The 18,929-nt window shown below is 42.1% G+C and overlaps 1 protein-coding gene across 1 annotated transcript; it reads left to right on the forward strand.

Annotated features, from left to right (window-relative positions):
- Positions 1-1,227: 1,227 nt before the first annotated feature.
- On the forward strand, positions 1,228-18,531 carry SEC62 (SEC62 homolog, preprotein translocation factor). The gene is made up of 8 exons (XM_041405865.1): positions 1,228-1,328; positions 8,786-8,894; positions 9,276-9,381; positions 10,395-10,605; positions 13,474-13,566; positions 15,555-15,615; positions 15,913-16,032; positions 16,560-18,531. The coding sequence occupies exons 1-8, from the start codon at positions 1,293-1,295 to the stop codon at positions 17,024-17,026; spliced, it is 1,203 nt and encodes a 400-aa protein (XP_041261799.1). The 5' UTR covers positions 1,228-1,292; the 3' UTR covers positions 17,027-18,531.
- The last annotated feature ends 398 nt before the right edge of the window (positions 18,532-18,929 follow it).

Below are 18,929 nucleotides of genomic sequence, written 5' to 3' on the forward strand. Positions count from 1 at the left end.
TGCTGGAAGCGTTTTTAGGCTCTTAGTTGCCCAGGTTTCAATCTGAGAGTTCCAAATCATAGGGACAGAAAGGGGCAACAAGATTTGAGGGGACTGGACAAGACAATGCAGCACTGCACATACTTTTTCATCCCAAAGTGCCAGGGTGTGGTTTGGAAACACAGAGACAGGATAAATGATTATATGCTTTGCTAACTCCAGTGACCTCACAGTACAAGTATGTGGGACAACCTCTGGCAAAAGGCCCTTCTGCTTTATATAGGTTGCTTTCTGAATCTAATTCTGTAAGTATATGGGGTCTGAGTAATGAGTTTGTTTAAATAAGTACCAGTTAACAAAGGTGCTGTATTGAGCATCTTTAAGGCCTTACATCCTGTATCAAAACTTGAACAGATTTTTACAGCCAGAGCTGGAGCAAGGTCAAGGGCTGAGGGGGGAGAGGGGCTGAGGGGCTCTCAATGGTGCCCTGTGACAAGACAAGGAGCAATGGCCATAAAGCCAAACACAAGAAGTTCCACCTCAACACGAGGATTAATTTCTTCACATTGAAGGTGGCAGAGCACTCGAGCAGGCTGTCCAGGCAGTTTGTGGAGTCTCCCTCTGTAGAGACATTCCAAACTCACCTGGACGCGTTCCTGTGTCACCTGCTCTGGGTGACCGTGCCTTGGCAGGGCAGTCGGACTGATGATCTCCAGAGTCCTAACAATCCTATGATTCTGTTAAGGGAGGGCGCCGAGGTGGGGGGTCGGTGAGGGGCTAGGGAACCGAGGCAACGTGGTGAGGGCTGAGGGGCTGGGGCGGGCTGAGGGAGATGGTGGGGCTGAGGGAGATGGTGGGGGGTTGAGGTGGGATTAGGTTTGGGGGAGGCGCTGAGGCGGCATGAAGAGAATGAGGGACCGAGGCGGGATGGAGGGGACTGAGGGACCGAGTCAGGGTGATGGACCGAGGCGCTGAGGCGGGACGAGGCGCTGAGGGAGCGGGGCGCGATGAAAAGTTGCGGAAACAGAGGAGAACCAAGATGGGTCGGTGAGGGACCGAGGCGGGTCGCTGAGGGGCGGAGGGGGCACTATGAGGGACTGGGGCACGACGAAGCGTTGCGGAAACAGGAGGGAACCAAGATGGGTCGGTGAGGGACCGAGGCGGCTCGCTGAGGGGCGGGGGGCGGCGATGGGCGGCGATGGGCGGAGCAAAATTTGCCGCGCCCCCTTCCCGCCCCTCCGCTCGCTCCCGCCGCCTCTCGCGAGGCCGCCGCCCCCCCCGCGCGCGTCACCGGCGGAGCGGACGGGGACAACATGGCGGAGCGGCGGCGGCACAGGAAGCGCGTCCAGGTACCCCAGACTCCCTCTCTTCTCTATCTCTCCCTCCCCGCCCTGTGGCTCCCCCTCTCCGTGCTTAGAGCGGCTTTCCCCGCGGCCTTCCCGCCCGACGCTGTTGCGATGTGGCGGCTGCGGGCGGCCCGCGGTGAGAGAGCCCCAGTCTCGGGGCACCGGGCGCCCCTCAGGCCGGGGCCGGAGCCCGGGCTGGCAGCTTCTCCTCAGAATTTTCTAGCAGATTGGTAAAGGCTGTGAAAACAGAATGGTGGAGCTCAAGCAGGAGCGTTTCGGGGCTGAGGGGCGGCCAGCGGGGCCCCCCGGCACATCCGAGGCGCCCCCGCTTCACCCCCATGGGCTCTGCGCCCTCAGAAGTTCTTCGTCTCTCCGTGACCAAAAAATGACATTCGGAGCTGTTCCCAATTTTTAATCGCCGTGTTATACTCAGAATCTGCCCCGTTATCAGTGCCGAACAATAGCTTAGTGCGGGTAACACCAAAACACCCGGGAGCTGCACCTTCACCCGGCGTGTCCGGCCCGGGGACCGTAAGCAGAAGACGTGGGACAGATGGTAAAAGCATCTTAAAAGCAAACGTGCCCCAAGCAGGAAATGATGCGGGAAGGAAGGGAAATTTGTGTCTGGAGAACATAAACAAACAGGCACGCCTATAAATAGACCTAATCAGCTTTGAGATCGTGTTAAAATGTAGTGATAATTGTGTGGTGGCACTGAGAGGCAAACTGAGGGCTGCTTTGGTGTTTTCACTAACCTGGGAGCCTGGTACGTCGAGGTGTAATTTTTACAGGGAGTTTTCAGAGTTTTTAATGCATGTTTTGGGCGAACTTACAGTGTCAACGACCATAACACTCGTTACTGTTATGTGTTATCAACACTCGGCCTAAATAGTGTTTGTTTGGGGTTTATTGCTCCGCTGTAAGAGCTGATAATATTCACGGGAGAGATCACAGAGCCATTCAACAATGCAAGCTTCATATGTCACCCTTCTGCTTGGCTGCCCTCTCCTTTCTCAGCCTTCCCTTCTCCAGCCCACTTTCCCTTCCCCCAGGAAGATGGAGATCTGCCTGTAGCTGCAAAGGTTTCTTTTTTCCCTTTAATTCCAATTAGTGAGGCAGGGGGAGAAATGCAAGGAATCGTTAATCAAAAAATCTTGTTGAACGAGCCCTATCCATCACAGCATTCAATGAGTTATTGCAAAACATCACAGAATTATTTTCCCTTTAAGATTTTTATAGGCTGTCCCTTTCCAAGGATGACAACAGCTCAATAAAGCACCCATCAAACCAAACTTAAACGTAATTTAATGTTTGTATAACACCCAAGGCTGTGTCTTGCAGGCAGTTAAGCACATACATAATTTCCAGCCTGTTAGCAGTAAAAGTATTTCCCAGATTGTTAGTAATTAAATCGATGTCTGGGTTTTAAAACTTAAGGTCGTGGCCTAAATTTGTGATATAATTATGCAAATAAATGTGTATTGTCACAGGTTCCTAGTGTAGGTCAACAACAATGGGAAGACAGGACAGTGGACAAAGAATACTTTAACAACACCCAGGGGGTGTTCTTAATTGGTCAGTGAATAAAGCAATTCATATTTTTCTTGGTAGTGGGTTTTGGATTTCATTTTTCTTAAGCTTTTTGAACTTTACTGGCATATTTGCAGTATGATTATCACGTTTTTCAGGCTCATGGTGCAAGTGTCTTCTTTTAAAATCAAGTGTGGGATTTTTAGTCATAGGTGCTTCAAGTGTTTTAGCAGTTTGTACTTAATTGAAGGTGATGTTGCCCCCTGAAGAGATTATTTATTGTACTGCACGCAAGTCTGACATCTGAATACCCTGGATTTTTTGGCAGGAGTGAGGTTCTTGGGAAAAGTTGGTGTTTTTGCTGTGGATGAGGCTGATGTAATGGAGTTCAATTAGAAAAACCATGGGTGCACAACCTGGGTTGGGAATGAATTTTTGTAGGACTTTATGCTTGCCATCAAGATTAGGATCATGGTAGTTATGTCAGATAGCAGACATGAAAAAGGCTCCAAAATAGTTCCAAGTTGTGTCTAGCCTGCTCCACGTTTCCCTCGGAAGCAGTCACAGGAAGGATGTGTTTTATGGAATGCACTTTCATCAAAGGACACATTGCCCAATGTGTGTTGCATAGCTTAGACTGTTCCTCTCAAAGTTACAAAAGTTGCAAAAATTTGAACTTCAGAAGTTTGGACAAAGACATTTCAGAGGTAAATTTCTGCGAGTGTCATTCCTGATGGTAATTGAACTGTAATCAACACAGATTAATTCAGACATGCAGTAGTGAAGGGAGGCTGGTCTGTAGGATGCAGATTGCTTACCCAGTGGCTCCCACATGATTCAAATGTCTGAAATCAAGAATGCTTGCTGTGTATAAAGGACTTACTGGCAGAAAAACAACATATGTTGTCTAATGGCTAGTTTAATCTTTTTATTTTAGACAAAATACATCTCAAAAGATGGGAGATGCCTTTGAATGCCTGTTACTCCAGCAACCTGATCAAAGCTACTTCATGTCTTGTAACTGTATTTTTTTCCATATGTGTCCTGAAATATTCACTTAACCACAAAGTTAAGTGAATGTTGTTTCCTTTGGGCCGGGCAACACGTGGCACTGTGCTGGCAGCTCTGCAGTGTGACTGTTAAATAGGCATTAAGTTTTCATTGCCTTGGCTGCATTCCACGTGCACAGTTTTAGTCTGCCCGTGTCGGGTTTTGGGCTGATCTTTGCGTTGGGATTAACAGCGCCTGGCGTCGCACCTTGTTGCTGTGTCCTGCACTCCAGAAATGTTAATGCACATAAATACTGCTCCTGAAAAGAGAGAAAACAGCTCCTGGGCACGTTGGGGGTCAGTGTCTCACTGCAGATTGCTGGCTGAGGTGGCATCAGTGCCATTAATGACAGCTACTTTCCTTGTTGACTTTTTTTCTTTGATTCAAGTGCTGAGATTCTCCTGATGAAGGACATCTACTAATCATTAACTCTTGTAGCCTACAGCTGGGTCCTGTTATGATTTGGGTTCTGCTGGAAGGAAGATGCACAGCTGCACAGCTGCACTGCTGCTCCTGTGCTGCAGTTTTGTGTGAATGACTGTGAAAAGGATCTGCAGAAAGGACAATGCAATGCTTTTCCAGTAACACATATTTTACTCCAGCTTGGCCATTTGGCTTTATTTTCTTCATAAATTCTAGTAAAGATGAGTGGGATGATAACAAAGGAGACTGGTTAAATTACCTCTTTGAAAGCTGAGTGGTATCAGCTGATAGAGGAGGAAGAAACAAAGATCAAGGGGGCAAAAAAAAGTTGAAAAATGGGAATGAAAAGTAGCAGCCTGAGTTGTCATTAAAACAAGAATCAGTCTTTTGGAAATCTTGAGTTAGGTTTTTGGAGGTGGGAAGGGAAAAAGTCAGAGCAGCTGGCCTGGGATTGGAAGGGGACTGAAGCTGGTGTGTTTTGGCCTCAAAACACTGTTCAAAATACTGCCCATTGCTCCTTGGATCTGTTTTAGAACTCTGTACCTTTACAGAGTTCTGTATGTTTTGCTCAAAAAACTTAGCAGGTTAAAAAACAAGAGGGAAGAAAACAGATACTTCTGTTTCCACAGGATATGTACTGGACTGCAAAACGTCTGCTAATCTTTTTCTGTAAAGAAAAGTTAATGTTTTGTGGCCAGCACATGGCCACGGTAATCCAGAAGAACTGGTTTCTCCACATGGCTCTGCCACAATTTCTTTTAAGAGACCTGGGGCAGTCCTTGTGCTGGTCATCAGTGCAGGGGCAAGTTTGTGTTTGTTAGTCACTGAAGAAAACTGGGATGTCCTAAGAGCAAGTCCTCACACCCTGGTGTGTTTGTTTCCCCCACCTACTCCAGTCATGCCAATTTCTGTGCTTTCCCTTTGTCTGTGGCACTTTTATTTCAGGCAAAGTACAAATAACTCAGCAGCACCCAGTACCCTGCCACAGAGCACCCACTCTGAGATCCTCACAGTCAGTAGGGAAGGGGAAAAGATAATCCTGCAGTTCAGCCCAAGCTGTGATGTGCTCAGCACTTTCAGATGCAGTTGTAGAGTCTTTATAATGAGGTGTGTGGAATGGAACCTGGGCTGACACAGTGTCATTGTTGATGTAGCCTCTCATCTTGAAAAGCAGGCACCACATGATAAATATGCTTAAATTTCTTCTTTTCCTTATCTAAAAACTGTATCAACTATTAGGCTTCAGCAGTCTGCTTTGAGGGATGGTGTTCTGAAAACCTAAGAGCCAAGAAATCAACTAGATATTGTTTCATTGAAATAAAAGAATTTTGATGACCCTTTTGAAACAGAGGGACATAAATCCTTGTAATGCATTTGGCTGCACATGGAATAACTTGTCTTGCTAGTGACACTCATCATTTACTCTTCTGATTTTCCAGAACCCTCTTTATGTTACCAGGTTGTGGAAGGAAATTGGCCTGTCTTGGCTCATACCTGTCTTCTTGCAACTGTGACGCAAAGAGGGAATAAAATGAGAGCAGTTTTCAAACCAGAAATGTGCTCTGCCCTTTTGTCATCCACTGAGTGTTCCAGGAGTAGGAAAACCTGAATAAGTCATGCTTGGGTAGAGCTGAGGGGGAGAATTCAGTGGCTCAGTTCAGATGTTATTTTGATGTGTTCAGGCCCCTCTGGTGCTGCAGGCCCAGCTGGGGGTTGAATTAACTGGGAACTGCATCCATGCATTGAAGTCCAGCAGGGACTGTGCTGTACTTTGATTTGGGAGATAATGGTAAGTTAGGTTAGGACTTTCCCTTCACTTCAGTGAGTCTGGAAGGTCCCTGGGTTTGACTGTCCTTTTATGAATTCATATAGGGCAGAATTGTGATTGAGAATTATTCCTAAAAAATTAAAATGTCTTTGCATTTCTAGCAAGTCACTAGGCTGAGCACTGCTGTTCCTGTCAGTAGGTGGAGTTCTGTCTAGACAAATAAGAAATTTGGTTTGATTTTATTTTTAATGGCCAGAGTTTGTAAGTCACCAGGGATTGTAAATCTCTAAATTTTACATGCTGTCTAGTGACAACATGGGCTACTTTTAAAACTGAACACAAAATTTGGTTGAACTGCAACTTTTAAAAGTTGTGCCTGGGGTAATGAACTCACCATTGCTTTGGTTGATTTCATTTATTGATGGAATATATTATTTTCTGACAGTCACTTATTTTTGCATTTTATCAGAAGTCTGGCTCTGCAAACAAAGGGATGAAAATAGGATGAAAAATGGGGATTAAATTGCAGGGGACACTTTCTCAGAATAACTGTTCTCAGTTAAACTGTGGCAGTCTCTCTCACTGGGAACCTTTTTTTTGTTTGGGCTGTTATGAAACTCCCTCACAGACAAAGCAATAGAGAGAAAGGAGCAATAAAAAAAATCTCCTGGTGCCAGCCCCTGCCTGTGTAGTGCATCACATGACCCAGCAGAATCATAAATATTTTAGGAAGAAGGAGAAAAACCACCTTAGCAGAGGAATTAACACTGATGAGAATATCTGCAGTTTCTCTGTTTTACTGCCCATCCTGTGAAGAACATTTGCCCTGTAATTGTTCCAAATTTCATTTGCTGACAGGAATTAGTAGAAAAGCAGCATTTCACACACAGTTGCTGCCTGCAGTTCCCAGTCTCCAGGTGCCTTATCCCATTGGCAATGATGGGACACAGTCACTTGTTTTATTTCAGTGCATTGGAGCCCCTTTTGTTGCTGTTCAATTACTTTGGTACCGAGTTTGGTGGCTTGGTTTGATTTACAGTTACTGGTATAACTGTACCATGTAAGAGGACCTGAAACCACAGAACATAAGTTATGGGCATACATGCACTGTCAGGGAATAGTTTTCTTATCTGATGTTCCATACAGATTTTTAAAATTTAAAAATAAAAAAAAGCGTTGAACATGCAGCAGGAGGTAATATCCATTTGAGGACTGTTAGGGTTATCTGGCCTAATTTGGGCATGTTTTTGAAACTACCTGGTGAGTGAGCATATTTCTGCTTTCATGTGGAGGATTTAGACTTTTTTTAAAAGTCTCAGAACTAAGGACTATGGAGCCTTTTGATCATTTGGATACCTCGTGTCTGTATTATTCTCTTCAAAATTCTCCTCAGACAGGAAAAGCAACAATCTCCTGTGGAAGGATACTCATTAACCAGTCGGTTTTGAAAGTTAGCTGTTGAAAATTAACAACTCTTACCGTCTGAAGCTTTGATTCTGGTGTAAACACATCTATTTCACCTTGCATTTCCATTTAACGTGCTGCTTGTGATATTATGATTATACATCTTAAAAGCAGTAGTGGAGCTTGTATATGTTTATTGACTTTAGGAAACTTAGGTCTTTAAATAGACTCTGAAACTTCTATTCCTGTAAATGACCAATCTGATTTGTGGTTGATATAATCTATTTCTTCAGGCAACACAAGAACAGGTGCAGAAAAGGCACTGCAGTGTGGAAAACTGTCCTGTGTTTCTGTGTTACTGATCCACAAGTAGCTGGGGGGTTGGAGAATTAAACCTTATGGATTAAAAGAATTTACAGAAAATAATTTTGAGGAGGTTAGTGTAAGTCAGTTTAATATCTCAACCTATGGTTTCTTTCAGCTATATTTTTGTGAAGCAGCAACATTAGAAAGTTCTTCCATTCCCTGCTTGCAAGTATCAGATCTTAATTTTACACAACTGAAAATGCCCAATCCTTCTGCTTTTTACATCTCAGAGTCCTGTTACCTCTCTGCAAGGTGGTAAAAGCACAGAATTTGTGAATGTGTGCAGACTTCTCATAAAACATTGGTTTTGATGTTCAGGTTTCATCCTGCTGTGCTTTCATCCTGATGTTCTACTCTGCAGATTGGAATAATCTCTTCAAGGGTACTCTAAAGCCTCATTCCGTAGTTGTGCAGTGGGCAAATAAATTTTCTAGCCAAATCTTTCAGCTTCTTTTCAACTTAGTTTTCTCCTTCTCACAGGAAATCTGAGCTGCTCTGTGTTTTGAGTGTCTGCATTGCTGTCATTTCATACACACTCATTCCTCACTCTGCTTTTTCTTTGTTCCCAGCTTCACAACTGTTTCCATCCCAGCTGTGTACCTTAAGCAGCTTCCCATGTGCTGCATTCCACTTAGGCTTTCCTTTAGTTTCCTCTTTCTACAGATCTGCTAAAGGAGTTTGTCCTCCTTACCTTCAGTTCATCTAACTGGAGATTTGCTGCTTTTTTGCTTCCTGTAGACAGAAAGTTCTCAGGAAAAATTACTTTACCTATTTTCACTTCCTTTATATTTTATTTGTTATGTATATATTGCCATGAAATAATGAAGACTTTGCAACATCTGATTTTTTTCAGCCCAAAAGGATGATTTTCTCATGTGTTTAAAACTGTATTAATAACTTTTGACTTTTCCCACTGAAGGAAGTTGGTGAGCCATTCAAGGAGGAGAAGGCTGTTGCTAAATACTTGCGCTTCAACTGTCCAACAAAATCCACCAACATGATGGGCCACCGAGTTGATTATTTTATTGGTAAGCTTGCTTTCAACCAGAGAATTCAGATTTTTTCCAACATTGCACTTGGAGGGTGGGAGAGGCTGTTTGATTTTTATTAATAGTATTTTATCTAATAAGTACTGATCCTACAGTTTGGTTTTGAAAACTTATCTAGGTATTAAGAAGCCATAAAATTAATTTCACTAGCCTGGAGTAAATGCAATAAACTTTTCACTCTGTGGTTTAGAGGTGTGTGATGTCAAGAGGAATATATTTCAGAGTAGTGACTAATCTGACTTGAAAGATTGAAAGGATGTAGAACATCACCAGAACAAACTGGCCATTGTGGTTCAAGGAATGTAGACTAAATGTTAAAAATAACGTTAATTTGAATGCTTTTAATTTTTTTTTCTCTAGCTTCAAAAGCTGTGGATTGCCTCCTGGATTCTAAATGGGCAAAGGCAAAGAAAGGAGAGGAGGCTCTCTTTACAACCAGAGAGTCTGTAGTTGATTACTGCAACAGGTATGACCCAGGCTACTTGAGTGTCATTAATGGCTGTGGTTGTCCAGCTGTCACAGTTATTTAGGAACCAATGTAACTTGGGCTTTGTGCATCCTAAAACTTCAGCATGTATGCAAAAATAATGATTGTAATGATTTATATTGCTGTGTTTGAGGGTGGAAATGATGTACTTCCATTATTTTTGTTCCCAGAACTCTCTCAGGCTTTCACTGCACTGCATGGGGCAGCAAGGTGAACCAAAGGAGTTTCCTGAATTTTGCCAATATTTGAAGTCAGTAGGGTCAGAGCTCTTAAATCTCTGTCCCTGCTGTCTGAGGAGCAGGATTCTCTACTGCTCTTCCTGTTGGGAATTCATTCAGCTGTGCTCCTTTCAAGAATGTTTCTAGTTGGTGACAACCTTAAGAGTACCAAACACTACATCCTGCTGCCCTGCTTGCCATATATTTATATCTTTATATCTCCACACATAAATAGATAATATATGCACTTGCAATAAGGACTGTTGGTAGCTGACAGGAAGGGAAGACTTGGCATAGGTACCACAGTTTCAACAGAGCAGTTCTGTTCATTGTGCATCATTACCAGTGATCTTGATGAGCTGTATGTCCACTCCCTTATTTTTGCTATGAAATATATTGACATGAACTTGAAAATAAATATTGCAGGAATTGCATTAATGGGAAAGATAATTAAATGGATCTGGTGGGTTGCTGTATCCTACATCTTGTGTGTTCATTTATATCTGCAAAATGCTGCCACAGAAAAGTACAGTTTTTACCCAGTTTTGAACAGATGAACCAAAAAAAGCAAAGCAACAGGCAAGACATGGGATAAGTAGGTCTGGTGTGTGTAGCTGTAAATAGAGCAGATGATTGTGACCTTGCCTTTCAGTCATGCTGGTCATGATTATGTTAGAGAGATAATCCAGAATGGTGTCTGATAACATAATTGAGTGTAAATGTTGTTCTCACAGCTGCACTTAAATGAATAATTTTAACTTACTTCATTTTAAGACTCCTGAAAAAACAGTTCTTTCATCGAGCGTTGAAAGTGATGAAAATGAAACCTGACAAGGATACAAAGAAAGAAAAGGAAAAAGGAAAGGCTGAGAGTGGGAAAGAAGAGGAGAAAAAGAGCAAGAAGGAAAGTGGCAAAGATGAAAAAACTAAGAAGGAGAAAGAAAAGGAAAAGAAAAAGGATGGTGAAAAAGATGAGTGTAAGAAGGTGAGTACTGTAAGGGAAGAGACAAACCTGTAACAAATACATCAACAGATTTTTAACATTGCACTGGCTCAAAGTTGATTATTCTAAATCATTCTAAAGTATGCTTTGCTTTATTTTCCTGTTTTCATTTCTAAAATATGCTTCTTTTTTTTTTTTTTTTTGTTACCTTTTGGTCTTATTTTGGTCTAGATGAAAAAAGAGGCTTCAGTTGGCCTTTGTGTACCTTGTCATCTTTTAATGTGGGCTGAGTTAATCCAAGCCTGTTTCTCCCCAGTGGCAGCAGGCAGGGGGCTGTGTACATCAGTTACCATAGAATGACACTTGTGCATGTGACCAAACATCCAAACCAGTGCAGCTGCACCAGTGAAACAAACAGTTTTGCAGTGTTTGGTAACAGGAATGTTTGGAATGTCACATTTGGTATGTGGGGCCTGTAACTGGCTGTGGAACAGCTTCCATGCCTGCCTGCATCCTGCTTCCTTGCACTTGAGCTTCCAAGTTTAAACTGCTACTGCTGTACAGGTTTTAATGTGGTTTGGGTTTGTTTTCACTCCTGATTGGCTTTATTACTGATTTATTATTAGCAGAACAGAATTTCTAAAATGTTGGGAAACTGCAGGAGAAACTTGATGAGTGAATATGGTGTTGCTTCTACATTCAGTGCTCTGAATCAGTGAGAGCTAGTAGGATAGTGGTCCAAAGTTATTCCCATTCAGACATTCCTAACTGAAATAATGGCACATCTAGTGAGAGTTACAGTCTGTCTGCAAAGGTTTGGCTGTCCAGAGAAACCTAAATGGTGAACAAAAGAGTTCTGAACAGGACAATCCACTGCAGCCCCAGCCCAGTGTAAGATTACCCAGCCCCTGAGGTACTGCAAAATGCTGATTATGAAAGTAACAAACTCCTCCATTCCACTGTCATCAGGGGAGGTACATTATTAAATGTGTATTAATTTTTAAACTAATCATTATTTATTGAAGAGATATTTAGTGGATTATGTAAACCAGTGGGTAGGAACTTGAATCAAACACAGGACCAAAACCACAAAGTTAATTTCTCACAACGAAGTAAGCAAAGAGAAGCAAACAGGAGACAGAGAAGAGGAAGCACAAGATCCTAAAAGAGATTGAGGAGGACAAAGAATAAATGGGCAGAAACTGATCCTGCCAGGATGTCTGGCACTAAAATAGCAAATAATAAAAATGGCACTAAAATAGCAAATAATTCTAACAAAGTCAGTGATGGTCAAGTGCTGTTCCCTGTTCTTGATCCCTGTACAGACTTCCTGTTGGTATCAGCCCAGCTTTGCTGGGCATTTGATGCCACAGTGTAATCCTGAAGTCTTAGTCTAGTCCTTAGACACTAAAATGAGATTTCTCTTTACTTAAAATTTACCTTGATTTTTGAGGTACCCAGTTGGTAATAAATAAAAACAGGAGGAAATAAAGTATCTTTACTTCAAAAAAAACCCCAAAGCAGTGGGAACTTGATCTTAAGTTTGTGAAAAGTTACCAGATTAAATATATTAACAGATACTATAAATTAAATAAAAATATATAGTAAAAATAATGTACAATGTTAAATATAAAAATTAAAACATTATATTTTTGTAGTTTTTATATATAATTATTTGTATATGTGTTTTTACTATATAATAATTTATATATATATTAGATATCAATAAAATGTTTATGTTTGTCCTCAGGATGAGAGAAACCTAAATGGTGAACAAAAGAGTTCTGAACAGGACAATCCACTGCAGCCCCAGCCCAGTGTAAGATTACCCAGCCCCTGAGGTACTGCAAAATGCTGATTATGAAAGTAACAAACTCCTCCATTCCACTGTCATCAGGGGAGGTACATTATTAAATGTGTATTAATTTTTAAACTAATCATTATTTATTGAAGAGATATTTAGTGGATTATGTAAACCAGTGGGTAGGAACTTGAATCAAACACAGGACCAAAACCACAAAGTTAATTTCTCACAACGAAGTAAGCAAAGAGAAGCAAACAGGAGACAGAGAAGAGGAAGCACAAGATCCTAAAAGAGATTGAGGAGGACGAAGAATAAATGGGCAGAAACTGATTCTGCCAGGATGTCTCTTTGGTAAAAATGGCACTAAAATAGCAAATAATTCTAACAAAGTCAGTGATGGTCAAGTGCTGTTCCCTGTTCTTGATCCCTGTACAGACTTCCTGTTGGTATCAGCCCAGCTTTGCTGGGCATTTGATGCCACAGTGTAATCCTGAAGTCTTAGTCTAGTCCTTAGACACTAAAATGAGATTTCTCTTTACTTACAATTTACCTTGATTTTTGAGGTACCCAGTTGGTAATAAATAAAAACAGAAGGAAATAAAGTATCTTCAAAAAAAAAACCCAGAGCAGTGGGAACATGATCTTAAGTTTGTGAAAAGTTACCAGATTAAATATATTAACAGATACTATAAATTAAATAAAAATATATAGTAAAAATAATGTACAATGTTAAATATAAAAATTAAAACATTATATTTTTGTAGTAAAATGAGATTTCTCTTTACTTAAAATTTACCTTGATTTTTGAGGTACCCAGTTGGTAATAAATAAAAACAGGAGGAAATAAAGTATCTTTACTTCAAAAAAAACCCCAAAGCAGTGGGAACTTGATCTTAAGTTTGTGAAAAGTTACCAGATTAAATATATTAACAGGTACTATAAATTAAATAAAAATATATAGTAAAAATAATGTACAATGTTAAATATAAAAATTAAAACATTATATTTTTGTAGGTTTTATATATAATTATTTGTATATGTGTTTTTACTATATAATAATTTATATATATATTAGATATCAATAAAATGTTTATGTTTGTCCTTAGGATGACACCCCAGGAACACCCAAGAAAAAGGAAACCAAGAGGAAATTTAAACTTGAGCCACATGAAGACCAAGTTTTCTTGGATGGAAATGAGGTAAGATTTATAGGTGCTTTTCAGCTTTGGGTGTCACCATGCTATTGTCAGACAATTCTGTAATTTACTGGATTTCTACAAACCCCTTCTTGACATCTTGAAAGAAAAATTAATGGCAATGTGATGGCTGATCTTGAAATCAGATTTTGAGATACTTCAAGGAGATTAAAGACTGGTAAATAGAGGATAGCAACTTTAAAAAAATCCTAAAGAAAACTTCCTTACCAGTAGTTGAGGTGTTGGTGGCAGTGAGGTGAAATGTTTGTCCTCAAGGTGGAGTCAGGGGCTGCTGGAGCTGACGCTGCCTGGGACAGGAGGGTGGGACAAAGACTCCTGAAGTCCCTCCAAGTCATCCCACAGCCACTGCCATGCCAGAATTGTTCCAAGCCAAACCAGCCTTCCAGGACATCGTGTTCAGTCACAGGAGGGGAAATAAAAAATACCTGCCTGGCTTTGTGGTCTGAGCAGGCATCCCTTTGGCATTCCTGAATGCTCATCCTGACTTGACTGAAATTGTGGCCTTAAATACTTCTGTGTGCTTTGCTGTTCTGGAAGACAAAGAATTTAATTATTTACCAGCTCTGTAGTGTACAGAGTCACATTTGTGCTTCTCAAGTTTGGGATAAGGGGTAAGTTTTACTGTGCTGTGTTGATGCTGTGTGTGGCTGTACTGGAATCTGCCCCAGGATTCTTGTGTTCCTTTGGTTATAAAACATACATGGCAGCAAATTCTGTAAATAAATCACTTGTGCAGAAAATGTGCTTCCCCTTTGTATCTTGATTTTACCTTTCTCAGTTCTCCTACACTTGTTTTGCTCCATTTCATCCCATCTCATGTGGAATCACACCCACTTCTGATCGTCCCCGTTGTCTCTACATGAAGTGCCCATTCCAAATGAGGCTGCAGCCCAGTATCTGCAATACCACAGTATTTACTGCTTGTCCTAACATCAGTTACTTCTCTGTTTATTAATGAGCTCACATTTTTAACAACTGTAATTCACAAAAGCTTTTTTTTTAAGTAGTAGCTATTACTTACTAATTCCTGTGTATTTGCATTAGAGCTGGGTTTTTCCCTTTCCCTCATTATTTTGCACTTATAAACGCTGGATATCACACACTTACTGCCCAGTCACCATCTTCAGCTTGCTTGGGCTCACAGAACAGCTGTCTGGCAGCAGCTGCACCTGAATACAGCTAACTGTGGCACCCTGTGGGAAGCAGAATGTTAAATATTTATTGCATCACACAGAATCACCACTGCCTCCCAGGTGCCCTTCTGGTGGTTGGTTTTGGCACATCTGCAATGTAGATGGTTTCTAGTAACCAGCAGCTTCTTTTCAAAGTTAGAAGCTCGGATTCAACTCTTTAGTTTGCTAAGGAAAAAAACCCTCAGAGTTTTTCTAGTTCAGAAAATCCTGCACTTTACCAAGAAGTTTTTCATTTCTGGCTGAGGAGCTCAGATTCAAATGGATCCACAGTTCTCACACAAACATTTGGCTCTGAGAGTTGCAGCTGTAGATGTAGAGATAACAGTGCTGTGGGACAGAGGGTACAGGGCCACTGATCTGAGCCCAGCGTGGGGCCTGCCTCCTTTGTTCCAGGTGTGCAGTCTCAGTGTTTTCTTTTCAAAGCTCACAGGACTTTCTGTTTCCACTTACTGGACTTGGGGAACTTTTTTTTTTTTTTGCTTTTTTTTTTTTGCTTCATGCTGAACAAAATTAATGAATAAAGAAAGATACCATGAAACCTTGATTCAGTGATATTTCAGACATCAGTTCTGCTGGCTGATTTTACTCAGGATTACATCACCTGTCAGTTACCCTTCCTAGAAATCACGACCCCTTGCCCTGCCCAGGTGCTGACCAGAAGGCCTTTTGCTCAGCACCAAGCATTGCAGCCTGGCTGTGAGTGTTTGGGTGAGGGACTACACGAGATGTTTATCAGGGAGCTTGTTCTGAGTGTAACTCACCTCATCTCTGTTGTAGGTCTACGTGTGGATCTATGACCCTGTTCACTTTAAAACTTTTGCCATGGGACTTGTCCTTGGTAAGTCAGAGTAGACACAAGTTGTTTATTTCTGTTGCCTTAAGCTAACCAGTGAGTTGTCCAGTGGGCAAATGTGGGTTATGTAAAAATATGAGTGATACATTTCTGACCCTAGAACTTGTAATTGTGTAGAATAAGACAAATAAGCTAATTTTATTTTTTAAAATCTAAAATAGTATAGATGTTAACTGAATCTAAGGCACTGCTTAGAATGAGCAGTAAGCCTGGAACCTCTGTACATGTACCAGGAAAAACTAATGATGCTTCTCGTGCCTCTGTCCCGCCCTCCCTGCTCAGTGATCGCCGTTATAGCCGCGACCCTGTTCCCGCTCTGGCCAGCCGAGATGCGCGTCGGTGTTTATTACCTCAGCGTGGGCGCCGGCTGCTTTGTGGCCAGTATTCTGCTCCTCGCCGTCGGTGAGTGTCGGCGGGCAGGGTCCCAGAGGCCCGAGGCGTAGCCCTGCTCCTCCCCGCGCTCGGGCTGGGCGGTGCCGCAGCCGGGCGGGTGCTGCGTGCGCTTCCCTGCGGCCAGCGGGTGTCACAGTTGTGCCACGGGAAGGGGAGAGCTCAGGCTCGTGTCGCCTGTCGGTGTTTCCTGCGTAGTGCAGATTCGTTTACTGCCTGTGTTTAAACAAAAAAGTGCGGAACAAACCCAGAACTGCGCACAGAAACATAATAAGAGGCGAGAATGGTGTCAGCAGGATTTTAAAGCTTTCTGTGGCAGAGGGGTTAAGAGCTAAATCAGGGATAAGATCCGTGGTTAGTGGGGTGGAGACATGGTAAGAACAAACTGCTCCACAGAGCTATTGTGGAATGAGGGGCTTCCCCTGAGCATCCCCAGTCCCTGGCTGGGGGTGGCCGTTAGCAGTGAACATCTCTTACAGCATGGTTGTACACTGTGTGTGTCTATAACAAAATGCAAACTTTCCCTTGTTTTCACACAGCTCGCTGCATCCTTTTCCTTATCATCTGGCTCATCACTGGAGGAAGGCATCACTTCTGGTTCCTGCCAAACCTTACAGCAGATGTGGGATTCATTGACTCCTTCAGGCCCCTGTACACACACGAATACAAAGGACCAAAAGCAGACTTAAAGAAAGAGGAAAAAGCAGAATCCAAAAAGCAGCAAAAATACGACAGCGAGGAGAAATCAGACAGTGAGAAGAAGGAAGAGGAGGATGGAAAAACAGAAGGCACGAGGAACTCGGGAACAGACGGCTCAGGAGGAGAGCGCCATTCAGACACTGACAGTGACAGGCGCGAAGATGACAGGTCCCAGCACAGTAGTGGCAATGGAAACGACTTTGAAATGATCACAAAAGAGGAACTGGAACAGCAAACAGATGAAGGGGATTGTGAGGAGGAAGAGGAGGAAGATACTGAAAGTGGGCCTTCACATGGAAAATCATAACTCACTGTGGTTTGGGACTAAGTATGTGCAAATGGTTGGATTTTCTTTGTTGGCTGATCACCAAAACATAGACCATACAGTAGCATCTTTGTTTGCTGAAATATTCGTGTTACCAAACAGTTTTATATCTAGTTCCTTCATTTTTTTTAACCATTAACTTGATTACTCGGTACTATGTTAATCATTAATATCCATTTACAGAAGTTTTATCAATTTGACAGGTTTTTTATTGATTGATAGATTGCCCAGATTGTCCTCAAACATACTGAAAAACATCATTTTCTGGTACTTGCATAACTGGTCAATTAGTTTAGCTTCTCAAACTTGCTTTTGTAAACCAGGTAAAAGTTGAATGACCAAATCTCGGATTATTCCTAGTTATCCTCATCTGATAGTTAGGTAAAGCCCTTCTTAGCCCACAGCCTTCTTGATATTTTTCTTGATTTTGTTTTCAAAAGATTGTGAGAACTTTCCTGAGAAAACTAGTTTTAGCAGAAGTATTTTGCTGACAGTAGAGGAGCTGGTAGTGCTGAATTTGGCTGCAGTGTTCTCTGTTTCTCCAGCCTATGTGCCAGCAACTGAGGAAATCCAAACTGGTTTTGTGCATCCAGTGCAGAGAGAGATGTCATCTCCAGCAGGTGAAGGAAGCAGCATGGTTTGGAAATGATGGCTGTTTTCTTTCTCCTGCTCCGTCATAATTTAAAAAGAAATGTATTCTGTACATAATTTACAAATAAAGCAAACCATTTACTTTAACTGCTACTTATTATTTAGAGATTTGATCCAGCATTCAGTTTGTATTATTGAAGCCATGTTGTGGTGTATCTATCAGAGAAATGCAAGTCGAGAGGACCTCACGGAGTATTTGTGTACGATTGGTAGCTGTTCCACAGAAGCTTTAGTTTTGTGCCAACATTCCATGTATTTAAGTAAATTGATCTTTATTAAATGAAAGCAAACACCAGAGCTGTATGGATGCCTTAATGTTAACCTCTCTGTACTCTGGAACTGGAGTAGTTTGAAGCTGAAGAGGCAGGAGAGTGTTGGTGTGCTCGCAGAGCTGGTGGCTCAGGGCTGCTGCGAAGTGACCGTCAATGTTTGTGAATCCCTCGGGGAGCCGCTGCCGTTCTCCCTTCCGCTGCCTCTGCAGGATGGACTGGAGGTCTCTGACTGAGCGTGGAAGAAGTTACAACTCAGCCTCTTTCCTCTCAAGGACTTTGTAGATTTGATTGTCTTCCCGGCCCACTCAGAGAAGATGAGGGTAAGAGAATTTTTTTTCCTATCCTAAATTGCTTCCCATCCTTCCAGCGTCGGCATTTTGGATGAAGATACCGATTTTTCAGATTGTGCAAATATATACATCATCATGGTTGCATTGATAAACAATTCATGGATATGGTGTATTTGCTTCTTAAATCCTGAATAGTTACTCCATAAGGAAACAGATAAATTGGATTACTTTTTTATTAATATAGCAAAAAAAATTAAAGGACCCATTAACTAAACAGATTGACTCCTGGCCACTTGTGTGTTATCACTGATTAAGAGGGCTAATGAAGTCCTGTTGTACCTGAGTGGGGTGTGCACAACGTGATGGGGAGAGCAGAGCCTGCACTGGGGCACCACAGGGCAGCCAAGCCCTGGACAGGGTTTTAAGAAGTTAATGCAGTGGTTTTCAGCTATTGCAAGTACGTTTCCTCCTCCAAGTGAAAGAACATCTCCAGGCCATGCTGAGCAAATCAAGTGGAAATAGTCAAATAAAAACTCTAATGTTGCTATTTGCTCCCTGTTCAGGGGTGTGTGCCACGTGCCAGCACTGCCCACTTGGAGAGAGGTGTCTGGGTTTTGGAGTCCTTAACCAGGGAGAACAGTAAAGTTTGTTCATAGCAGCACATCAGGGGAA

Source organism: Onychostruthus taczanowskii, unplaced genomic scaffold (genome assembly GCF_017590055.1).
Source record: "Onychostruthus taczanowskii isolate IOZ18803 unplaced genomic scaffold, ASM1759005v1 scaffold24, whole genome shotgun sequence".
Taxonomy (NCBI): Eukaryota; Metazoa; Chordata; class Aves; order Passeriformes; family Passeridae; genus Onychostruthus; species Onychostruthus taczanowskii.